Below are 24,170 nucleotides of genomic sequence, written 5' to 3'. Positions count from 1 at the left end.
GAGGAATACACGGGCAGAAGAGCAGCCCTTTGGGACTAAGTGGTCCACCCCTGCCTGGCCTGGATCCTCCACCTGCTGGATCACGTGCCCATTGCTGTTCTCACGCAGGTTTTCACTGGCTAGTTTTGTTGTTTTGTTTTGTTTTTTTTAATTTTTATTTTTTATTATTTTTGTGTGCGTGTACCGTCAAATCAGATCTGACTGGTACAGGAGGAGATTGTCCCTCCTTCCCCGGCAGAGTATCTGGTGGATTCGAACCGTGCGCCTCTGGGATTGTAGTTGCAGCTCCTTGCCACTAGGTCACCAGAGCTCCCCACTGGCTAGTTTTCTAAAGTAGTTTGCCAGGCCTTTCTTCCTCATCCATCTTGGTCTGGAAGCTCCAGAGAAACTTGTTCACCATCATAGCAGCACACCCACCTCCTCCCCTCACAGGCAAGTGATGTGCATTGACAGGGAATCGAACCCGGGTCTTCTGCATGCAGGACGAGAGACTTCTACCACTGAGCCACTGCTTACCCCCATTACCGTTCATATCTCTCAACGAACAGCAAGCTCTGTGAGGATAAAGAGAACATCTCGTGTTCCTTTAGCTCCCTGACACCTAGCTCAGCCCTCACGTCTAGGAAGCAAGCCGGAAGTAAGTGGACTGGATGAAGTCCAGGTGGGTGCCCGCGTGTCTCACAGCCTTCCTCCTCTGTGGGGAAGACCTTAGACCTTAGACACTGACTTCCTGTGCTCTCCCAGTGCCCAGAACATGCCAGCCTCTCCCGGTCATGGTCCGAGAGGACCCGTCCTGCGCGTCCCCATGGTACGAATTGGTGTCCCTTCAGCTGGCTGTCACCGAGACGTGTGGGACAGAATGGTGGCTGAGTGGAGATTGAGGCCAGAGCACCTGCTTCCAGTCCTGACTGGCTCAGGCTCAGCTGCCTCCCTGTGTAAACCAGGGATAGCCATACTTCCACCTCAGACAGTGCTTGCTCATACTAATCTTTGTTGGGGGATAACAATGATGTCCTCAGCCGACCCAGCCGTCAGAAAAAGTGCCCACAGAGCCCCTTCTCTACCATTTCCCCCCCTATTTGCACCTGTAAGCTGTGAGGACCCATTTGTCTTTGAATCCACACTTTTTTTCCCCTCCATTTTTAGTTTTTTTAAAATTAATTTTAATGAAAATTTACAGAGACTTAGGGTTTCTTATCATTCATTCTTGCACTTTTCTCCCTGCCCCCACCCCCAGCTCACTCTTCTCCTTCAAAAGTGAAAGGAAAACTCTTTGATTGTTATGTAATCAGTCCTCCCAAGTCTATTCCACTATGCAGCCTTAATTCTGGACTCCTGTCATGACAATAATACCTAATTATAGATCCCTTTTAAACAGTTCTCTCCCTCATCTGTTTCAATGCAGTATATATCATTCCACCCCTTCTTCTCTGTCTTCTCTCAATGCTGATGTCAGTCCCGTTTTACAATGGTGGCCCTATGCAACATTTGTCCTTTTGTGACTGAGATATTTCACTCAGCATAATGTCCTCCAGGCTCATCCATTTTGAATAGTATTTCATGAGTTCCTTGTCTTTCAATGTTGCATAGTATTCCGTTGTGTGAATATACCATAGCTTCTCTATCCATTCATTTGTTCATGGGCACTTGGGTTGTTTCCAGCTCTTTGCTATTGCTAACAAAGCCGCAATAAACATTGGGTGTGCATATATATATGCTTGGGTGGCAGTTATGGTTTCTTTAGGGTAAATTCCCAGTGGTGGAATTCCTGGGTCAAATGGTATTTCTGTTTGCAACTTTTTGAGAAAGCGCCATAGAGCGTTCCAGAGTGGTTGCACTGTTTTACACTCCCACCACCAGCGAATAAGGTTTCTAGTTTCTCCACAACCTTGCCAGCATTTGATGTTTGCTATTTTCTGTTAAATTTTCCTGTTCTTACTGGGGTGAGATGATCTCTCATAGTTGTTTTCACACTTTTTTTTTTTGAGAGTCAAAACCTCCTTCTAATTCCCTTCATAGAGTTTACATATTTAAGAAAGGTTTTTGGTGGGTTTTTTTCTTAAAATGAAGGTGATGGAGTTTGTGGCAAGGTTGGGGGAGGCTGCCTCTCCGTGGCATTCTGTTCGTGGGGTTCCCCATGGTGTGTGGGTGTCGGACAGTGATGTGGGCTGGCTTTGAGGACAGAAACACCTAGTTGCCGTTTGATTGTGTGACATGGGAAAGAAAGTTCCCTCACTTTCCTCCTTCCCGACACACGATCGTCTTTTATTTAATACCCACTGTGTTAGGCTAAATGAAATAATGCATGCAAAATGTTTAGCCTGGCATTTAAACATTCAATAAAAGGTAAGTGCTTTGTGATTTTGTATTACTATTTTTATTGGAGGTTAAATGGTATGACAAATCTCCCATTAGATCCCCCTATAGATTATCCAAGAACCGTAAGCTGAATTTCCCCCCAAAGATTGAGAGACAGGGTGTTAGAGCGGCGATAGCTCTAATTTTTTTTTTCCTTCTTTATCTGCTTTCCAAAGGTTTTAATTTCTCGTCCTCTGGGAGAGAAGATGTTGATGTGAGAACACTAGGAAATGGTAAGATTGGCACAATATCACCTGACTGGAATTAACTTTCAGATTGTCACCCTTGGCACAGCCCAGGCTCACCATAGGCTTAATCAAAATCAAAGTGAGACAGAGCCCAGGTCCTCTCCCCGTGAGAAGCATTGAGTAGTAAAGAGCTGCCTTTATAAGTTATAAAGTAACCCTCTGGCCTTAACGCATTGTTTCTGGATTCCCACCTGTAGGTTGTAAAGGACTCCTCGTGAATTCATTAACAAGGCGATACCTGATTTTCCCACCAAAGGCTGGATTATGAATTATTCCATCAAATAACATTTCAGTAGGGCCAGGACCATTTGCAAAAGGCCCATCTTCCCTTAAAAAGTGACTCTGAAGAACTGTCTTGTTTGTCCCACTATCTGGTTCCATAAGGTCCTGAAAGGAAAGGCCCAATAAGGAAAATATCAATTCACTAAAAAAAAAAAAGTAACCCTGCCCTCCTAGCCTTCATCTCTCTCATTTCCCATGTGCAGAACAACAAAAACACTGAGTGAACCTGGGCCTTTTGACCTGTAGAGTTTCTTGCTCTCCTGGGATCACAGCCTCTCTGTCTCATGCTACGTCAGGCTGGGAGGATGGGCCTCACCGTGACAGAAAGCAAGCTAATTAGTGTGTATTCAGATTTTACTCTGTAATTAGCACATGCTTGCCAGGGGACCTTTGGGAAGGCAGTAGTGATCACAGGTGTCTGTTCGTGGGTTCGACAGAACCTCCGTCCTCCAGAAAGCCCCTTGATTCTTTTCACACATCCTTCCCTCCCCCAGCTGTAGTCATGCCATGAGGCTTTCAGCCCGTTTTTCACACCTCCTCACCCTCGTGCATTAGATGTTAACTCCATCGACACATTTCTGTTTCATGACTGGCTGTGCGGTGCCAGGAAGGCCCTTTACCATCGAGCTGGTGAACCCTCACCGAGTACGTTTCACTGCACAAGAAATGAAGGAACTCCAGCAGGTAAGCCACTTCCACGGCGCGGAACTCACTCTCAGCACGTTTCTGCGACGCTGTCGCCAAGCCAGAGTTGCTGACTGGTTTTCCTCTTTTCTGCTACCACAGAAAATTAATAGCTCGTCTGACAAAATCCAAGTGCGGGACTTGCAGGTGGTCACCAGGTAAGGGTTGGCTCACTGGAGGGGATTTTACAAGGCCAGTGCTGTTTGCACATCATCTATGTGAAAAGGGACTTGTCTCTAGAATGTATGAAAGACTCTTAGAACTCAGTGTGAGGATCAAGTAACTCAATCAGAAACCGAGAAAGAATCTCCACTTCTTCAAAAAAGATAGACACGTAACCAGTCGACAAACACATGAAAAGACTACAATGAGACACACACACACACACACACACCCCCGCACATCTGCTAGGAGGGCTCTAGTGAAAAGGACAGATGGGAGCAAATGTTGGCAAGGATGTAGGGCAGTTAGAACTCTCACATGTGACTGGTGGCTTTGTTAAGAAAGGCCACTTGTAAAACACTTTGCCATGTTCTCCAAAGGTTAAGCACAGAGTTAACCTGACCCAGCAATCCATTTCTAGACAAAAATCCCAGAGAAATGAAAATCTCTGCCTGTAGCATTCAAAAAAGCCTGAGAGGAGAAACAAGTCAAATTCCTCGCAGATAAACCAAGTGCATATCCCTCCGGTGGATTGTCTTCCGTAATGAAAAGGAATACAGTATCGCTACTTGATACAACATGAATGTGGGAGAAGGACGGGCGATCTCCTCCCGTGTGCGATTTACTGCCTCTGACAACCTACTGGAGGGTCAGATACGGGTCGGTTCTAACCCTGCAGCTCTACAGTACTCAACAACAACAACACAACATTAATGGGCTCTGAAAATAGGAACTCAAAGAACCAAGACACTGAACACCAATTAGTGTATGATCTCATGTTATGTGAAAAGTCCAAGCTAATCTGCAGAGACAGAAAGTGAAGTAGTGTTTGTCTAGGGCTGGGAAGAAAGCAGAGTAGAGAGTGACTGCTAATGGCTACAGGTGGAGGTTTTATTTCCTTGGGAATGGTGAAAGAATTCTAAAATTACATTGTGGTCCTGGCTCTGTTACCCTATGAACATACTCAGAATTGTATGTCATGCTTGGGAGGGTGGAGGGACAGCGTAAGAGAGGAAGACCCTCGGTGAGATGGGATGATTCAGTGGCTGGGGTAATGGGGGTAGGTGTGTCAGAGTCAGTAAGGTTGGCACAGGATAGAGCAGGGTTCAGGGCTATTGTACATAGAGTCGCTGTGAATTGCAGGTGGCTCAATGGCACATAACAACAACATGGTCAAGGCGGGTGAATCTTATGTAAATTCTCTCATAGTAGAGCTTTTGGGGTTTTTTGTTTGTTTTAGAAGGGAAATTTGGGGCAAGACGTGTGTATTTTGTACATTCAGATAAACTTTGTTATTGTTTTTGTTTAGAGAGGCAATAGGACATATGAAGGAAGGTGAAGAAGAAAAGACCAAGACGTACAGTGCCTTAATATGGACGAATAAAGCAATCCAGAAGGAAGACATTGAATTCCTAAACGACATAAAGGTAGTGGAAAGCTTCTCTTTCTCGTTTTTCTACTGTTCACACGAGCGTCTACTGTATTCTCCTGTATTTCCAGCAAGTCAGCACAGGCGTGGGAGTGTGTGACGCCTGAATCCAAGTCCTGACTTTGCCATTTACGGGCTGAGTGACGGATGGAGCGGTTTATAGAACCCTTCTGGGGTCAGTGGGGCTGGAGAAGAGTCTGGCTGTGAAGACAGAGGCCTCGGAGCAAACCCTCCTCTGCGTGTGTTAGTCATGTGACTTTGGACAAGTTACTTCACCTCTGTGCTTTAGGTTCTCCATCTGTTAAATTAGTAGAATTAAGTGAGTTTAATCATATAGAGAGAATTTAGAACAGGGCCAGACATGCAGAAAAAACTGAGCAATGCTGTTATTCTACTTGGTCATCTGTGCATGTGGTGGTGTAGTTCTGTGCCATTTAGTCAGAACTGACCCACAGCTGACTTTGTAGCAGGTTTGGGTGGAGGTTACCCAACTGCCTCTCATGGAGCAGACGGTGGATTCGAACCATGCGCCTTTGAGTTGGCAGCACTGAGCTCCTTACCACCAAGGCTACCAAAGCGCCCTTCTGTAATTACAGGTATAGTAATACTTGTGGGAGCCAGAGCTTGCTGGGACCACCTTGTTTTTCCAGGTCTTCCAAGTTTTCCACCTTCGCCAGGGTGCACTCCTACTGCTTTTCTACCACTTGTGTTTGTGGAAAATATTTGCATTTTCCGTCCCTTTTGGGTTTCCACTTTCCACAACTTACCATTTTTGCAAACTTTTCTGTATAAAATAGGACTTACAGAATTGATGCTATGATTAAATGTATCAGTAACATGTTAAGCACCTGTTTGGCATGGACAAGGTTTCCCTTTATGTAAGCACACCATAACAGAGAGCCAGTACTTGCTTGTTACGTATTTCCTCTACCTCCTCCCTCTTCTTTCTGTAAAGACATTGTCCTTTCAAATACACAACAGGAGCCTAAATGACTACAAAGATGCATAGTTAACATTGCAGTGTTTAAGTGGATAATATTTTGTAGCGATTTAGACTTACTCAAGGGTTACTGTTCTATCTTATCTATAGATGGATTGATACGAGGCAGCTGCTAAAAATTATGTGATAGGTGAAGAATTATTGACATAGGAAAATGTTACTGATAAGAGAGAGCTAAGGGGGATGAGGGCAGGAAATATCCTATAAGAATAAGGGAGCACTGGTAGCCTAAACTTCAGATGGGTAAGGGGTTGCCCTGCCACCCCAAGGGCCAGTGGTTCAAACCCACCAGCTGCTCCTAGAGAAAAGGTAGTTAATCTCCTCCCGTGTGATTTACAACCTCTGAAAACCTGCTGGAGGGTCAACTATTAGCTGATTCTGACTCAGCACATAACAACAACATATAATAAACAGTGATATATTGTCATTTAAACACTCACATCACTTTGTCTATGTAGAAAACACTATAACAAAACATACCATGTTATGGTTTTGTCCCATAGATTCAGTAGATTCAGTGAAAAGATTGAAATTGTCAGTGATTTCATCTCACTTGAATCCACAGTCAACACCCCTGGCATCAGCAGTCAGGAGATCAGGAGATGTCACATGGGGCCAGTCCACTGTCAGGGACCTCTCCAGATTACTGAGGGGCAGTGATATCAGTTTGAAGACTGAGGTGTGCCTGACTCAGGCCATGGTCTTTTCCATCACTTGCTGAATCTGAAATGTTGGAGAGTGAGTAAGAATGACAAAAGAATTGATGCCTTTGAATTGTGGTGTTGGAAGAGACCACTGACGGCCGAAAGAATAGGTAGGTCTTGGAGAAAGTGCAGCCAGAATGCCCTGGGAGGCAAAGATGATAAAGCTTCATCTCACATATTCTGGGCATGTTGTCAGGAGAAGCTGTTCCTTGGAGAGAGACACCATGCTTTGTGTGGTGGAGGGTCAGCGAAAGAGAGGAAGACCCTCAATGAGATGGAGTGACACAGTGATCGCAGCTGTGAGTGGGTCCAAGTGTGTCAGAGCGGATGAGGACGGCCCAGGAGGGGACAGGGGTCAGATCTGTCGTTCATAGGGTCGCCACAAGTCATACTTGACTCAGTGGCACCTAACAGCAGCAAAGAGCATGAGAGTCAACTGCCCATCTTACTCCCAGGGGCCAGCTGTTGGATGTGAACTGTGTGCCGCTGGGTCTATGAATGTTTCTTAAGAAAAGGATAGAGAAGTAGACAAAGGATACGAGCAAGCAGCTGAAGAACAACTCCAAACGGCCAAGCATCACCCTATAAAGTAGACATCTCATTACTCCCAGCAGCCCAATGCACTGCTGGCAGCTTGGAGGGAGGAGTCAGGGTGGGTGCAGACATCATGCTTGGGGGTAACCATGGTATCCTCCCCTTGGGGACGATTTAACAAGGACTAGGAAATGAACACTCCGCTGCCCTTCGCTCCAGCACTCCCCCGACGGGTGGTCTGTCCCAGAGAAGCACCATCTCCAACGTCCAAGCACGTGTGCACAGGATGCTGGTGACTTTGTCCAAAGTGGCACACGGGGCACGGGGAGTCATTGTCCCTCAGTAGGGAAATGCCCAGATAAAGCTGCTTCAGGAGCCTGACAGTGTAATAGTGAGGTGCTGAGCTGTTAAGTGAAAGGGTTTTTGTTCATACCTGCCCAGTGATGCTTCAGGAGTAGGACCTGGCCATGTGCTCCTGTAATGACTGTCGCCTGGACAGTGCTGTGGGGCAGTGCCAGCCCGTCACCTGGGGTTATGTGAATTGAAATAGACTCGGTGGCATCAAACCAGCCAGCACTTGATCTCATTTGGACGTGTGTGTTGGTGTTGGTGTGTGTACTTGAACACTCTGGAACAACAGGTAGAGGTAGATCTTTATCCGTGACTTCTAGGAACATGTGGAACCTGTACACAGAGAGAGAAAACAACAATGAAGTCCGGAACAGTATTTATAGTGAATGACAATATAACTGCGAACTTCTTGGTAAACACAGTCGGAGCCCCTATGCATTTGTGCATGAGGGTGCATATGTTTGTATGAACAAGGAGAAAACTGCGACTGGATACATACAGAATGACAATCTTGAAGGCTGACATGAGCAATATATATATATAATTTTTCAGTGTGTTTAAATTTTTTCTTAAACTTTATATATCTTTGAATTATATATTCTATCTAGTACAGTAAGGGAGCTCTGGTAGCCTAGTGGTAGGGAATTTCACTGCCAACCCAAAGGCATGTGGTTCAAAACTACCAGCGGCTCCACAGGAGAAAGATGGTCAGTCTCCTCTCGTGTGGTTTACAGCCTCCAACAACCCACTGGAGGGTCAGCTGTGAGTTGATTCAACTCAGTGACACACAACAGTCACATACATTATAATAAGCCCAAGAGGCTCTTGTAATCAGAAAATAAAAGTCCAGGAAAAACAGTAAGTGGTGGATGAATTTGAGGTGTGAGCCGCATCATTCACGTGCGTTGAGTCACATTTATACATATGGACGGACCAGATCATCTCTTTTGATGTTCTGTGTTTCTATACAGAAGACCTTTTGACTTTTGGTCTTATTTTTTAGTGCCTTTAGAAAGGTACTTATTAACAGACACTTTTAAGATTTCACAATTTTTTAAATCTTCCTCTTTGTTCACATGTATGTAAGTCATTCCACATTCTGGGCAAAACAAACTCTCACTTTAAGCAAACACCACCACCACCACCAACAACAACAACAACAAAACACAGCTACAGTTTAGGGGGGGAAACCATAGAGCTGATTGAGAAATAACAGAAAAGCTGCTTTCTGCAGGACAGTCTAGCAGGGAAAGCCTATTTTATTGACCTGCCGCCCAAAATAGCAGCAAGACTGATGTAACAAGTTGATTTCTATTTATGTTTCTAAGTGTTAACCTTAAAACTGTTTTCAAATATTCCTGTTGACTTCGAAAATGGAGAAATTGAGCAGCTGCCCCATTCTGAGAAAAAGTCACTCCATACTTATCTCCTCTCTTTTTTTAAGAGCAATCTAATTCTAAGAACAAAACAAAACAACCCATGTATGTGGCCTGTTTGTGTTTCTGAAAATTGAGCAGAGTGAGGCCAGAGAGGTGGTTTCCTTTTGTCAGCTAGAAAGCAGCAGACCTAGAGAGACACGTGCATGAGGACCGAGTGCTGAGTGGGAAGCACGGATGGGTCCTGTACGCAGTGGGTTCAAGTCCTGGGAGCGACGTGAGGGAACAGAAGAGAGAAGCAGGGTCATTTTGTTGTTGTTGTTGTTGTTGGGCTCCATCACGTCTAGTGTGACTCACAGCGACCCCATGAACAAGAGACCTGAGCCCTGTCCTCTCCTGTGTCACCCTCATCATCTGACACACATTGCCGCAGTCGCTCTGCCAGTCCATCTGGTGGACGGACGGTCTTTGCTCTCTTTCACAGACCTTCCTCTTTTCCCAGCATGATGTCCTTTCCCTGCCTCCTCCTAACAACATGCCCTACAGATTAGAGACGCAAAGCTTCACCATCCTTGCCTCCAGTGAGCACTTTGCCGTCTTTTCTTCAGGACATGTTTGTTCTTTTGGAAATCCACGGAATATTCAGTACTGTTCTCCAGCACCACAACTCATTACGTAGTCTTTCATTTCAAGGTGCCTGTTTCTAAACTCGAAAACAGAGGCTGTATCTTTATGTTATTGTCATTTACCGTCAAGTCAGAACTGACCTAGAGTGGACCCTCCACTCAGTTTTCAAAGGCAGTAAATCACCAGGGAGGAGACTGGCCATCATTCTCTTGTGGAGCAGCTAGTGGATTCAAACTGTGTGCCTTCCGGTTGGCAGCCCAACTCCTTACCACTAGGCCACCAAAGCTCCCTATATCTTTTATGTTGTTGTGTGCTGTTGAGTTGGAACCTACCTATACCTGACCCTCCAGCAGGTCTTCAGAGACAGTAAATCACACAGGAGATTGCCTATCCTCCTCCTGCAGAGCAGCTGGTGGCCTCGAACCGTGTTCCTTCGGGATTGTGGTGCAGCTTTGAACCCCTAGACCACCAGGGTTGGCTGTATCTCTGTAGGTTCCTTAATATATATAATAATAGTTGAGCATTGTCCTTCCATGTTTCGGTCCTTTTGGTTAGAGAAGTGTCCAGATTTAGGGAGTTATCTCTTTACGACAAAGGGCTTAAAAAAAGAGTTTCTGAAATGCACAGAATGTGAAGAAGCCATTTGCTGACAACTCTGATAAAAGCAGTCACCCCTTTCAAGCGAAGTCTTCAACAGAATTTTTTCCTTCTTGGTGGAGAACTTGATAGAGGTGAGCAAAGGTAACCATTCTTTTCTTAGCAGTCATGTAATTAAGGAAGAAGTTGCCCCAGCAAGAAATTGCAGAGAATTCACAGTTCCTGTGAGCCTGCCATTTCTGAGTATGCTCAATATCTTGTTTTTTTGAAACTTGGCATTGACTGACTTTTCAAGGTCGTAGACTCAGTGATGTGTGTGTTGCCTTTTTAAAAAAAAAAATGTTATGACATAAAGCAAAATCCCTAATTTAAACAAACTGTGAGAAAGAGGAACATCAGAATTGTAGCATGCCAGAGACCCGTTTTTCTCAAGGAACTTGGTCTGTGTTGACAGACCCCGAGAGGGGCTCGTGTATAAGCACAGAGTTGTATTTATTATCTGGAAGCAGGGATGCAGCCAACCAGACACTGGGTGGGAGAAACGACTGGGCGGTTTGCTCTGGTCATAGATGACCCCCGAATTCCCTGTGGCGGTTCTGCTCGGTCCTGGAGGTTCCGTGAGTGCACGACGACTTGACAGCACACCCCACGACAACAAATCGTTTCATGTGCCCTAGAATGAACCCCGCGACAAAGTGTATGATTCTCTTTAAATCGCACAAATCGTCCACCCGCATGACATGTCCCAACCAGCCTGGAGGTCCACCTGCTCCTGGCTCTGCTGAGTTAGAAAAGAACATTGTCTTCGTTTGATCCTTGTTAAGGATGAGGAAGAACCCCAGATCTCTAATATTAGACACAAAGCGGGGGTCCAGAACCTCGGGTGCGGCCCAGTGGTTCCACCCGGTAGAGTTTCCAGAGCTGTTCACCTGCAGGGATGCTGACTACCTGCTGTTTGTCCCACGGAGAGCGGCTGGTGGGTTCGAACCATTGATGGTTAGGCTAGCAGAATGCTTTTGCCACTGCACCACCAGACGGCCCTAAAAGAGACCTTCTGGCTCATTTATGCTGTATTTTGGGGTGAGGCTCCTGGGGCCCGGGCAGGTTAGGAATATGAATTGTGCACCGTGGAGTCGGAACCGACCCATGGCTGACCCTCCCGGGTCACAGGGGAGGAGATCACCCATCATCCCGCGCCGAGCAGCTGGCCTCGAACCGTGTGCCTTGGGGACTGCAGCGCAGCTTCCTGCCACTAGGCCACGGGAGCTCCCTAAATACGGAGAGGGCTGTGGGAAGTGGCAGAGTTTGACCCCGGGGTGGACAGGTGACAGTGTTCGTTTCTGCGCCGACGGCAATGGATGGGGGGGTTCCACTGAAGTAGGGGTCCCACCAAAGTGGGGGGTCCGGAGCAGCATGTGCGAGGAGTGACGCCCCGGGGAGGCAGCACGGCTCTCACTCCACGGCTGCGCCCCGTTCTCCCCCCAGGACCTGAAGATCGACCAGAAGACGCCGCTGCGCGTGCTGCACCGGCGGCCCCTGGCCGTGCGGACGCGGCTGGTCCACACCATGGAGCCGCGCTACGTGGACGAGCACCACTTCCGCCTCCGCCTCAAGACGCAGGCCGGCACGTATCCTTCCGCGCATGCGCCGGGGTCCTTGCCTCCGTCCAGGGCCAGCCTGCGCTCGGACCGGGGCTCGAACCTGCGACCTGGAGATTACAGCGCAGCTTCTTGGCACTGGGCCACATTACAGCAAAGAATATTCTTATTATGCATGCCTTCGAAAAGAAAAACCTAAAAATCTCCAGAATATATATCATTATTGAGCCATACACACTTAATTAATAGTAACAGTACTTCTTTTGTTATTATACTTGACCACTATTGCTAGCATCATTTACAGAGACCACAAGGAGGGGTGACCATGTTAGAAATGGTTGAGATTCAGAGTTAAATATCCGCAGTTCAGGGTTAATTTGCTCATTGGCCTAAACTGTGTGGGGTTTTAGGGTAGGTTTTGAGTGTGTGTTTTGTTTTGGTTTTTTTTTCTTCTTGTGTGCCATTGGGTCGGATCTGACCAGCGCAGGAGGAGATTGCCCAACACCCAGCGGAGCATCTGGTGGATTTGAACCACACACCTTCAAATTGCAGTGCCGCTTCTTGCCACCAGACCACCCTTCTAAACTGTGTTTTTCTATCAAAACTGATACGTTGTTGTTGTTATGTGCCGTAAAGTCGCTTGCGACTCATAGCGAACCTATGTACAACAGCCCTGAACTCTGCTCTGTCCTGTGCCAATCGCACTGTCTCCGACACACCCATCCCGATTACCCCAGTCACTGAATCAATCCACCTCATAGAGGGCCTTCCCCTCCTGCTCTGTCCCTCCACCCTACCAAACATGATGCCCTTCTTCAAGGACCTGTCGCTCCTTGCAACATGTCCAGAGTATGTTAGACGGAGCCTCAGAATCCTTGCCTCCAAGGAGCCACCTGATTTAACCCTTTCTAGGATGAATCTGTCTGTTTTCCTAGCAGTCCATGGTCCATATCAAAACTGATATACTAGTTAAAATTTATCAGAGAGCTCCAGCAGGTTTCTTCTCAAAGGTGTTAAATGCTTTGCTTTATTGTTTCTTGGATTTATATTGTTTTGTGGTTAGTACTTTTCCTACAGCACAATATTATAACATCCCTGTTAATTGGTATAAAATGACTTTAAAGTTTCAGTTACCACAGAGCATTCTCACCGTGTTGCTCTGTGTAATAGTCTGTCTTGATCATACAGCAGGAGTAACCAGGTGACCTATGGATAGGGAGTTGTGCTACAAACTCAAAGACCACAGTTCAAATCCACCAGTGACTCAGCTGGAGAAAGATGGCCAATCTTTCTGGAAGATCATCCATGAGTTGGTTCTGTCTTCGGTATGAGGTTTTTTGGTGTTTTTTTAATTTTTATTATTTTTGTGTGTGTGTACCGTCAAATCAGATCTGACTGGTACAGGAGGAGATTGCACCTCCTCCGGCAGAGCATCTGGTGGATTCGAACTGTGTACCTCTGGGATTGCAGTGCACCTTCTTGCCACTAGGCCACCAGAGCTCCCCTTCGGTGTGAGTTTTGAGACCCAGCAAGCACTTAGTTTAAACCAGTTATAGGTCATTTACTCATGAATTCTCCTAAATTTTTTCCTCAAATTTAGATCAAGCAGGGGTTGATTTTTATCCCATTGGCCATAACTTTCTGTCGTTGTTATTTGAAGAACCATCATCTATTGTGGATGGAGTTTTGAAGTAACAGATTTCTTTTGAAATCTTTTTACTTGACCTTGTGTGTTATTGTTGGGTGCCAGGGAGAAATGCAGAAGCCTTTTGGAGAAGCTAGTATCTTTTCATTCCCACTAAAACATTTTTGAGTCAGCATGTACACAGATTACCAACAAACCTTTAGATACCAGATGTTGATACTCAGAAATATACAGATTTTTCACACATTCCATTTATTTTGTGTCCACCCAGGATATTTATGTTACTCACTGCACTCAGATCACCCTGGTGACTTTAGTCTTGCTCATCTGACAATGAGTAAGAACCACTCTGGACTTCTCACTGGTTATTCTGGGACATAGGGGCTCCATCTCCTCTTATCACTGCTGCTTAGAAGAAGCATTCTCTAAACAAAGTGTGAGAATAATTATTGAGAAAGTAGGAGTTTAGCAAGAAGGCAGTAGATAACTGTCCTACCCTTTGGCCAAACTATTTGGATCATAAAAATGAGTATATTTTTCAGAAGTTGAGGAACACATTAGAGCAGTATATTTTGTTTGTGTATTATTCTTTCATAATGGTATTTATAATATGGAGACCAGCCACTGTATATTTTTCTGATAAATATTGTCAAGGCTTTAATAGGGTCTTATGGAAAGAATGTTACTATCCTCTTATTAAAAATGAATTCCAGAATTAGTAAATTTGGCATTAATATTTAAAGACCTGCGTGAGGAACAGAAAGTTGGCCCTCAAAAAGAAAAGAATGAATTAGACCAATCATGTTGATAAACAACAGCATCTTGGGCCCTTCGCGAGTCCTTCTGAAATCCCTTCCTCAAGGCTGATTGTTATTCTAACTGTCCGCCCGTCCAACTCTGCTTGAGCCACGAGGTCACGTTGTCAGGAAGGCACCACTGAGGCTGTTCTGTGTAAATCTGCTGAAATCTGACAGATATCAGCTGCCATTGTTGAAAAAATGGCAGGACCAGAAAAGTGACAAAATAAAACTTGTCACAAACAACCAAAAAATTGTTTTCTTTTCCTTAGGGTTAAATTACAGCTAATATTTAAGAGTCATACTCATCCCCATCCCTTGGCTTTTGAAATGGACTGCAGAGGAGAAATGAGTGGCTCCTGGTGGTGTAAACACAGGCTCCGCCGGGTCTTGCTGTCGCTGTCACATTGAGAGAGTATCATTGGCTGTGGCTTATTTCCCAAGACACGCCCCTGAAATGACAGTGCAGAAATGACCTTTCCTTTGTAACATTTCTGCTTCTGCTTGGCCTGTCCCCTTAACCTGCCAGGTCTCACCAAACAGGTGGTACTGTGTGGATATTTTCAACTTTTTTTTTCTTTAATGAAAAGCCAGCTACATTAAAGAGTTTGTCCACGGGGACTTTGGGAGAACCAAGCCGAACATCGGCTCACTCATGAACTTGACCGCGGACATCCTGGAGCTGGATGTGGAGGTAAATGGTTTCGTTGTGGAGTGCATGCTGGGATGCAAACATGAGCCAGTCACAAAACCATGCTGGTAGCTCTGGAATTTGTCTGTCTTTAAAAACAAGCCGTCCTGTTTGATCCTTGTGAAGGCCTGCCTACTAACTGTGCTTTGTATATGATGTCAGATATAAACCCTTAAACCAAGTAAAGAAAGAAATTCTCAGTGCCCTTTATGGTCATTCACGTCACCATCTTTAGAGTCATTTGGATTCTAGGGCTTAATTCTCTCCATGTATTTTTACTCTTCTTCTTGTGTACTATTGGATATGACTGATACGGGAGGAAATTGACTCTCCGTCTCCAGCAGAGCGTCTGGTGGATTTGAACCACCCACCTTCAGGATTGGAGCACAGCTTCTTGATACTAGGCCACCAGAGCTCCCTTCTCCATATACATTTATTTAAAAATAAAATTAAGGAAGTTTACACAGAAATGTATGTTTAGAACAAAGGATGAAATTAGACGAGGCTGTTAACAAAACCAGTTTGATAAAGGGTCCCTATCTATATGCTGCAGGGAGCCCTGCTGGCTTAGGGATAAGTAATTGCATGCCAACACAAAGGTGCACAGTTCGAATCTACCAGCTGCGGCACAGAAGAAAGATGGGCAGTCTCTTCTCGTGTGATTTACTGCGTGTTTAAACCGGCTGGAGGGTCAGCCATGGGTCAGATTTCAGCTCTGTGGTTCACAACAGCAGCCAGTCCTACAATCCAAGCGGCCAGCTGCTGTAGTCAGAATTCAAACATTGTTAAATTCTGGGGTAATCAGAGCAGTGGGCAGAATGATGCTTAGTCAATTTTCCACAGATACTTTCCCTTATTTGAACACAGGTAGATGGTAAGTCACAGTTGTGCTTCTTGAATATCTGATTTAGGACAGAGTAGTCTCTTGCCCGAAAACTCTTCAGAGAGGCGGGCCTTTGACCCTTGGGAATCACATCAGAGCTCTGAAAAGAAATGGGAGTAGAGCGGCCCAGTGCAAAAGCAGATGATCACTGGATCAGTGTTACATGGGTGTTACGGTTCCCAAAAGGAAGCGATTCATCGAGTTCCTGTGGTGGAACCCAGGGTAACACCTTCAAGGCTGGAGGGAGCCTCCGGAGTGAAACCCGCCTTGAGGAAGGCAGCGTGCCGTTCACAAAATCCCAGTCACATTCCTCTTTCTCTAACCTTAATTCTTCAAACCATTTAGGAGTCTCCTAGCTTGATAGCACCCCTGTGTCTCAACCCAGGGAGCCCCAGAAACTCACCTGGGGAGTTTTTAACAAACTGCATTTGCCTACCTTCCCTTACACACAGTATATAGATGTAAGATGATATAATATTGTTTACTTTTCAGGCCCTGAGAAACCACCCTTAACTTATATGTGGGTGCATGGTATGTAGCTATACTCTGAAACAGAACCAAAATAAATGGGTTTTGGAATCTCTCTCTCTCTCTCTTTCTTTCTCTCTCTCTCTCTCTCTCTCACACACACACACACACACACACACACTATTGAGCTTCTCTAATAATGAACTCTTCTGAATCTAGTATATGAAGTAACTTAGATGAATAGATCTCTTTTTAGTCTGTCATTTCTCCTTTAAACTTGAAGTATAAACGACACAGGTAACAGTGGCATTTAAAACCAAAACAGAAATGAATTCTAAAGTCAACCTGGTAGGTTAAGACTAGGTCATCTTTGATATTTCAGGTACCTAGAATGTGCTTGTCAATATGGAGACCAAATCGTTTGCTTTTGTAGAATTTCATGATGACTTGAAAGAGAAGATTTTGTTCCCCAAAAGTGAAACTGGGGTAGAGATAGAAAAAAAAATTGCTAAAGCGGAACGCAAAGATCATGAATCTTTTTATAATTGATGACGATGTTTGAGAGGCTTTGTTGAGAGCAAGACCGAGGACGTGAAGTGAAAGGAGTAAGAGTTGCTGTCTGAGATGTCTTTCTGAGGCCAAATTGATGCTACTGCCTGAGTTTTTGTGCCACTCTACCCTTAAATAAGATTTTAGAGATTTTATTTACTCTTGTTTTAGAAGCCAAAAGGTGTAATTAGTAACCAGCCAAGTAACCAAAATACTGTTTCCCAGTCAATTGGAGGACCAACTTCCAGCCTAGGATTTCCTTGACTGCCCTTTGTTGTTGCTGTATTGTTGTTGTGTACCATGGAGTCAGAACCGACCCATAGCCGACCCTCTGGCTGGTTTTCAGAGCCAGTTAATCACAGGGGAGGAGACTGCTCAGCCTTCTTCTACCGGAGGTTCTGGTGGGTTCAAACCGCGTGCCATCGGGATTGGAGCACTGCTAAATGTGGTATTTGAAGGCTCTTTTCCTTCAATGTGATTTCTCCTAAAGTAAATGTGCATTCTACTAAAGCGTTAATACATTTACGATTGAATTCCCCAACAAGTGCCCGTTTGAGTAGCACAGCCTTGTTGACTGACCTGTTTTCTTCCTTCTCAGTCTGTCGATGTGGACTGGCCCCCTGCGCTGGATGACTGAGTGTCACATTTGAAGACCGGTGGACTCCGGGCCTGACAGGGTGATGCATCCAGCCCACACTGTAAAACGGCTGTTTACCCACCACAGCGGTGTCTCGAAAACCATTTGGATCATGTTGATCTATGTTCTTTGGGTTTTTTAAGAAAAATTTGCTGTTAACATCTCAGGATCTATGTAAGTGTGTACACTGCTATTCGGTGCTGTCACGTAGACCTCGACTCACGGGGAGCCCTGTGAACCCCAGATGGACACCTTGCCCTGTCCTGGGCCCTCCTCACAATTTCCACCACACTCGAGCCTGTTGTTGGAGACACTGTCACCCCATCTCGTTGAGGCGCCTCCTCTCTCTCAGTGACCCTCTGATTTCCCCCCCACCCCCATGATGTCTTTTCCCAAAGACTGTCACCGTCTGACCACATGCCCGGGAAGTATGTGAGATGAAGCCTCACCACCCCTGCCTCCATGGACCACCCTGGCTGGACTTCTCTCGAGACGGATCGTTCTTTTGACAGACCCTGGTAAAGCCAGTACTCATCAAGAATGCCTCAACTCACGGGCACGAGGCTTCTCCGGTCTTCCTTAGTCGTTGTCTGACTGCCACGTGCCTGGGCAGAGAATGAATACATCATGTCTTGGATCGTTTTTAAGTTGGACCCACCGCTGAGATACCGCATCTGGGATTTCATTTTACTTTTTATTTTATTTTATTTTATTTTATTATGTTTGTGTGCGTGTACCGTCAAATCAGATCTGACTGGTACAGGAGGAGATTGTCCCTCCTTTTTCCAGCAGAATATCTGCTGAATTCGAACCGTGCGCCTCTGGGATTGTAGTTGCAGCTCCTTGCCACTAGGCCACCAGAGCTCCCCTCATTTTACTTTTTAACACCTCTGGTAGCAGCAGTCAAGAAATCAAAAGACACGCTGCGTGGGGCAAATGTGCCAACTCGGACTTCTTTATAAAGTGCTCACACAGGGATGGCAGCCGAAAGCTGGCTCCACGGCACGGCAATATGTGTATGTGCTTTGTGTTCAGTTTCTCTAAGGATGTCTTAAGATTATTCGTGCTTCCCCTCCAGCCCCAAAAAAGCAAACTATGAAATGAAAACATTCTTTAATATATATATATATATATATTTTCCCCCCCTCTTTTAAAGAGATGTAAAACCAGATATATTCTCAGTTAATCTGAGAAAGATTTCCCTCCATCAACAGACATCCAAAACCCTGTTGTTCTGTATGCCAGCCCACAGCAAGCGTGCAGGACACAGCAGAACTGCCACGGACAGTTTCCAAGGCTGTATCCTTTACACAGCAGGCCACTTGCCTCGTCAGTCTCCCTCAGCGCAGCTGGTGGGTTTGAACAACCAACCTTACGGTTAGTAGATGAGTACTCTCTCACCAGGGCTCCTTTATTAGATACACACAGCCTTTAAATGAATTGTACTGAAATTTTTAAATTACCTGAATAAAATTTCTATCTATGCAGATACACAGACTTAGGCAGCATAGTCACCTATAACATCATGCGATAATAAATCCAAATCTGAGATCACTAACATTTTCCCACGTAGGCCTCAAACTATTACCAAGGTTGGAGTGGTCACAAATGTTAATCACTTTCAGTTAGGGATTGGACAAGCCAAAACTGTCAATATCTTTCCTGTGGAGGGAAAAAAGCGCTAGGCATTGAGGCCTGTGATGGTAGGTGAGCTGCATGTCTTGGAAAGAAGGAGCCTCAAGTGCCTATAACTACATAATAGGGCTTCGACTCCAACGATCAGATTGTGAGCATTTTACATTGCTCAAGAAAGGAAAATGGGCATTATTTCAGAGTGCTGTTATCCCTTTTCAACCATGGTGAGCTTTGGTGGCCTAGGGGCAAGAAGCTGGGCTGCAAGCCCAAAGGCATGCAGTTCAAGGCCACCAGGTGCTCCGCGGGAGAAGGATGGGCAGTCTCCTCCCGTGCAATTAACTGCCTTTGAAAACCTGCTGGAGGGTCAGTTAGGGGTCAGTTCCAAACTCTGTGTTACACAGCAACAACAACGTAGGTGAATATCATTAGCTCTGTTTTACAAATAAAAGAAACCAAAGATTAGAGGTCAGGTGACTTGTCTAAAGTGGTTCCTCCTGAATGCTGGACCTTAACAGCAATGTCCCGGTCTCTGCATTTCTTTCTAATAATCCCTAGATTAATCTGTGTCGAGGATGTGATGTACCTTGAGGATACCACTTTGACGCATGAAACTGCCAGTTTTACTTGAATGCTGATATTTAGATACCAAATCAAAGGGACAAGTATATTATTGTAATCTCATGTACGAAATTAAACAAACATCACTTAAGACTGTGAAAATAATAATTTAAAAAAACCCCAAACACATTAAATGGAAACCTGAAGAGAAATTGGCAGGTCATTAAAAGTTTCAAAAGGAATACTATTTAAGTATTCTTTTCATTACCCTGACTTGAGTATTTCAGCTTAGTTCAGGACACATGTGTCCTGAATGAACTAAATTACTGGTTGCCAACTCAGTGTTATAAAACATAGGAAAAGAGAATATCCATGTTCAAAGTCAAGAAAATGTTTAAGAGTGTCAATTAAATTGCCATAAAGAAGATGGCTTACCACTTCAAAACAGTATGTTTCATGTATGAATAATGAATATTTAGCATCAGAAAATGAGAAAGGGGTAACAGAAATAAACTTGATTAAAAGCTAAGAATTTTGGTGTGAATGGTTCTCAATTTCTGGGGAGAATTAAGATTTAAGTAATTTGGAAGAGTCTGTGCATTTCTTTTGGGCTGAGCTTTGAAGCCAGCAGACCTCTCACACGAAAGAATGAGAACGTGAGTGAACTGAAGTTAGAAGACTCGATTCCTCCAATTGGTCAATTCATGCAAAAGTGCAAGTAGCAAAAAACATTAGCTGTAAATACTGTACTTATTCCAAATGTGCACATAGTTATGAGTCCCCAGTTGCTAAAAATTAATTTTTTTTATGCAAAACTGGGAACTTCTAAGTTATGACAGAACTACATTTTCCCTTTTACAAACTAGATTGGTTTGAGTTTTAGGTGTCCTTCGTAGCTTTGTTTAAATGACAGTCTTTCAGTGACATTTTGAGAATGGGTCATTTGTACTTGTTAGTACTTTTTTAAATCCCAGACATAGTTTCTCATTTATCTTAGGAAAAACATCAGCTGTGAAAATCTGAAAAGTCAAGACAAAAAATAAATTGGTAAAATGGCAATTTCCCAGATTGACAGAATTGGTTCTGTTTGCAAGTTTCCTGAAGTAAATTTAGAGGTTAAGTTTCTATTTCCTAAAAGTCAAGTCTCTACTTGGGCAGCTAGTTTGTTTTTGAGTTTAATACTTGGGGTTTTTTTCCCCCAAGGCTAAAGATGAGAATTGTTATCTAATTCTTCTGAGTTGATTTTTTTAAAAAATGGTACTCTTTATTATGCAATAAATACTTTTATGATGCTGTCTTCTCTTTTTATTTATACCTCATCTTGAAATAATTTCACACTTACGGGAAAGTTGTCAGAAAAGCATGACACTTTCTCCCTGAACCATTGCACTGTGATAATGACAAACAAGGACATTCATTTAATCACAGTATTGCTGCTGTTGTCACATGGAAATGACTCAGAACTGACTCAGCTGCCCCTCCAGGGGTTTTTTAGACAGTACATTGCACGGGAGGAGACTGCCCATCTTTGTCCTTTGGAGCCGTTGGATTTGAACTGCATGCCTTTGTGTTGGCAGACCTCCATTGGTGATGGTAGTGCAGTGGTGGTTAACTACCTACCATACAACCATCACAAGAAGTTGTTAACACTGATGGTTGTGGTGTCGTTGGGTGCCGTCGAGTCAAGTGCAACTCATAGTGACTCTGTGAACAAAATTTCTGAACCCAGTCCTGTCCTGCGCCATCCTCACACTTCCTGACACACAAGAGCCCATTGCAACAGTCACTGTGTCAGTCCGCCTGGTTGAGGGTCTTCCTCTCTTTCGCTGACCCTCCACCCTTCCCAGCATCATGTCCCTAATGAATAGCACGTCTTAGCAATATGCCCCAAAAGGCTCAACATTCTTGCCTCCAAACAGCACTCTGGCTGCACCCTCTCCAAGACATCTGTTTGTTCTCTTGGCCGTCCATGGGATGGTCAGTGCTCTTCTCCAACACCACAGCTCAAAGGTGTCAATCCTTTTTCTGTCATCTTTATTCACTGTCCAGGTATTGATGCATAGCTAGTAATCAGAAAGACTATGGCCTGAATCAGATGCACCTTAGTCCTCAAATTGATGGTCTTACTGTCCTCTAAGAAGCCCATTGAAGTTTTGACAGGTGTCCCAACAGTGTCCTTCACCGCCACTGAATTCATTCCAGGGACCACACTACATTTGATTGTCTCTACCAGGTCCTCTTCACTTGACTCTTTCAATGTTTCGACATTTTTTTAAGATTTCAAGTCAGTTGTTTTCTTTTTAATTCCTTCAATCTGAATTAGTCTGACATTTCCACATTATTAGCTTGAAGTTGTACCTTTTTGGTAAGAAAGACACCAGAGACCTTAATGTTCTTACTGCATCCTGTCGAATGTCTCATCATTTGTCCAGTTCTTAGTGATTAAGCTTTGATTAGTTAATTAAGGTTACACCTGGCAAGACCTTTTACACTTTTGCCTTAACTTTTACTCAACTGTGTTAATCACCCATTCATTTTCCCCTAATTCAGTTCTAACAATGATTGCCAAATAGTGGTTTTTCTAATTCGTCGTCCTGCATTTATTGGTTAGAATACACTTGAAAGGTAGAGTTTTCTCTTCGTGGCCATTTATTATGATGTCACTGTGCACTTGTAACTTTATTTTTTCCAAAAACCTTAATGCTCCTCAGATGATGTAATGTTCAAAGAACTCTAGATCTAGCCAGAGGGAACTCCCCTCCCTGGCACCTGCCCCCTTGACCCCAGGCCCTCATTCTTGGAGGATATGCTCTTTTTTAATATATGTACAAAAGGACATTTTCTAATTTGGCCAAGCTTCCAGCTCATCTTCTTTCCCCTGCACCAGACTTGGAATGGGCTATTTCTCTAAGAAATAGAAGAAAATGGTATTTTGGAACCATGATCTGGGTAATCAGTGTGCTTCCAAGGTCTCTCTCGGAGCTGAGTTGGGAGCACACACATCCACACATCCCCCTATGAATAGTTCTGACTCTACGTATGTGCAGAACGATCAGTTTACCCCAGCACCTTTAAGTTCAATGAACTCCGCATTCTGGTGTTTTCTTTCCCACTTTTGTTCTCTGACAGTGAGAAATGGTTCCCATTAACCTCCACATTGTTTAGCTAACAGGTCAGTGCCCTTCATGTGACCTCAGTCTCCTGCTGTCACCCTCTCGTCCGGATGCCCACCAGTTGGTTCTTGCAAGGCCCACATTGTAAAACCACGCCAAGCCACCAACAGCAGCCCTTTCCTGGCACCTCCAGAGCTCAACCTGTCCCGATCATGAGACAGGCTGACAGGCAGGTGAGAAGGTGGGAAATGAAAATCTCTACCAAAAAATTAAAACCTGTATTCTACAAAATCAACATTTCAAAGAACAAAGTTCTATTTGCGAGTGTATAAAAAAATGTCTAATGTTTCTAAGCAACCGAAAAGTACTACTTTCCCCATAAAGAAGATGCTATAAATGTAGACAATCTGGTTGAGATCTTTTAAATTGAAGTGCAACACAAGTTTTTAAAAGTTTTAGAATTTTTTTCCATTTATTAATTACCAAGAAAAAAAAAATCACTGAGTACAAAGACATTACAAAGGTAATATTCTGTACAAAGGTATTTTGACATTGAAAAACCTACTGTCTCTTGATACAGTGCTTACCAGTAAATAAACAGTACCTGAGAATATTTTTTAAAATGTCATCACCGCCTCCAAATTGATTCCAGTCATTGCATTAAAATACTTAGAACAGTAAAAAAAAAAAAAGTTGGGGGTACTATTTAGATTCATCCTCATCAAGTTCACTCAGTCATCTTGCTAAAAGGTTTATCTGGTGTGAATCATGCATTGACGTATGCCCATTATCCAAAAGCTTTATGCATTTCTTTCCAGTTCATCTTAAAGCTGCTTAAAGTGTTCAACATTATCCACTTATTATCACTGAAGAAAAATCGCACTTGTCACCAAAGAAGGAAGTCTCAAGAGGCTGGATCCCACAGAAGAATCCTGGATACTCCAATGGTACCCATTTCTTGCCATGTTTTAGGACAAGCTATAATGTTCTGGTAAGAGAGGAGACACATACATATTTGATAGACACTTTTACCAAAATTGGCTCACTGATCTGATACTGCAGAAAACTCAACCTGATGAACAACAATCTACTTATGTACTATTAGATGTTACTGTTCATACACAGATGCTTAATGGGTTCTGGCTGCATTCCTTTAACCTTTTCAAAGTCTTACAGTAGACTCAAGTTACGGAAATAAGCAGACTTTACAGTCTCCTAAATTCTATCACTTACACAGATAAATA

At 44.1% G+C, this 24,170-nt stretch overlaps 1 protein-coding gene across 1 annotated transcript in view; it reads left to right on the top strand.

Annotated features, from left to right (window-relative positions):
* PUS10 (pseudouridylate synthase 10) overlaps positions 1-17,620 on the top strand; it is an 81,702-nt gene extending 64,082 nt beyond the window's left edge. The window contains exons 11-17 of the mRNA XM_006880944.1: positions 2,535-2,591; positions 3,496-3,572; positions 3,675-3,730; positions 5,044-5,161; positions 11,838-11,980; positions 14,987-15,086; positions 17,582-17,620. Of these exons, the coding sequence (XP_006881006.1) occupies positions 2,535-2,591; positions 3,496-3,572; positions 3,675-3,730; positions 5,044-5,161; positions 11,838-11,980; positions 14,987-15,086; positions 17,582-17,620 (590 nt within the window). The remainder of the gene's footprint in view (positions 1-2,534; positions 2,592-3,495; positions 3,573-3,674; positions 3,731-5,043; positions 5,162-11,837; positions 11,981-14,986; positions 15,087-17,581) is intronic.
* Positions 17,621-24,170: the final 6,550 nt, after the last annotated feature.

The sequence above is a fragment of the Elephantulus edwardii genome, unplaced genomic scaffold, assembly GCF_000299155.1.
Source record: "Elephantulus edwardii isolate Elephantulus edwardi_28Jun2011 unplaced genomic scaffold, EleEdw1.0 scaffold00011, whole genome shotgun sequence".
Lineage (NCBI taxonomy): Eukaryota > Metazoa > Chordata > Mammalia > Macroscelidea > Macroscelididae > Elephantulus > Elephantulus edwardii.
This window is presented reverse-complemented; position numbering and strand designations above follow the sequence as displayed.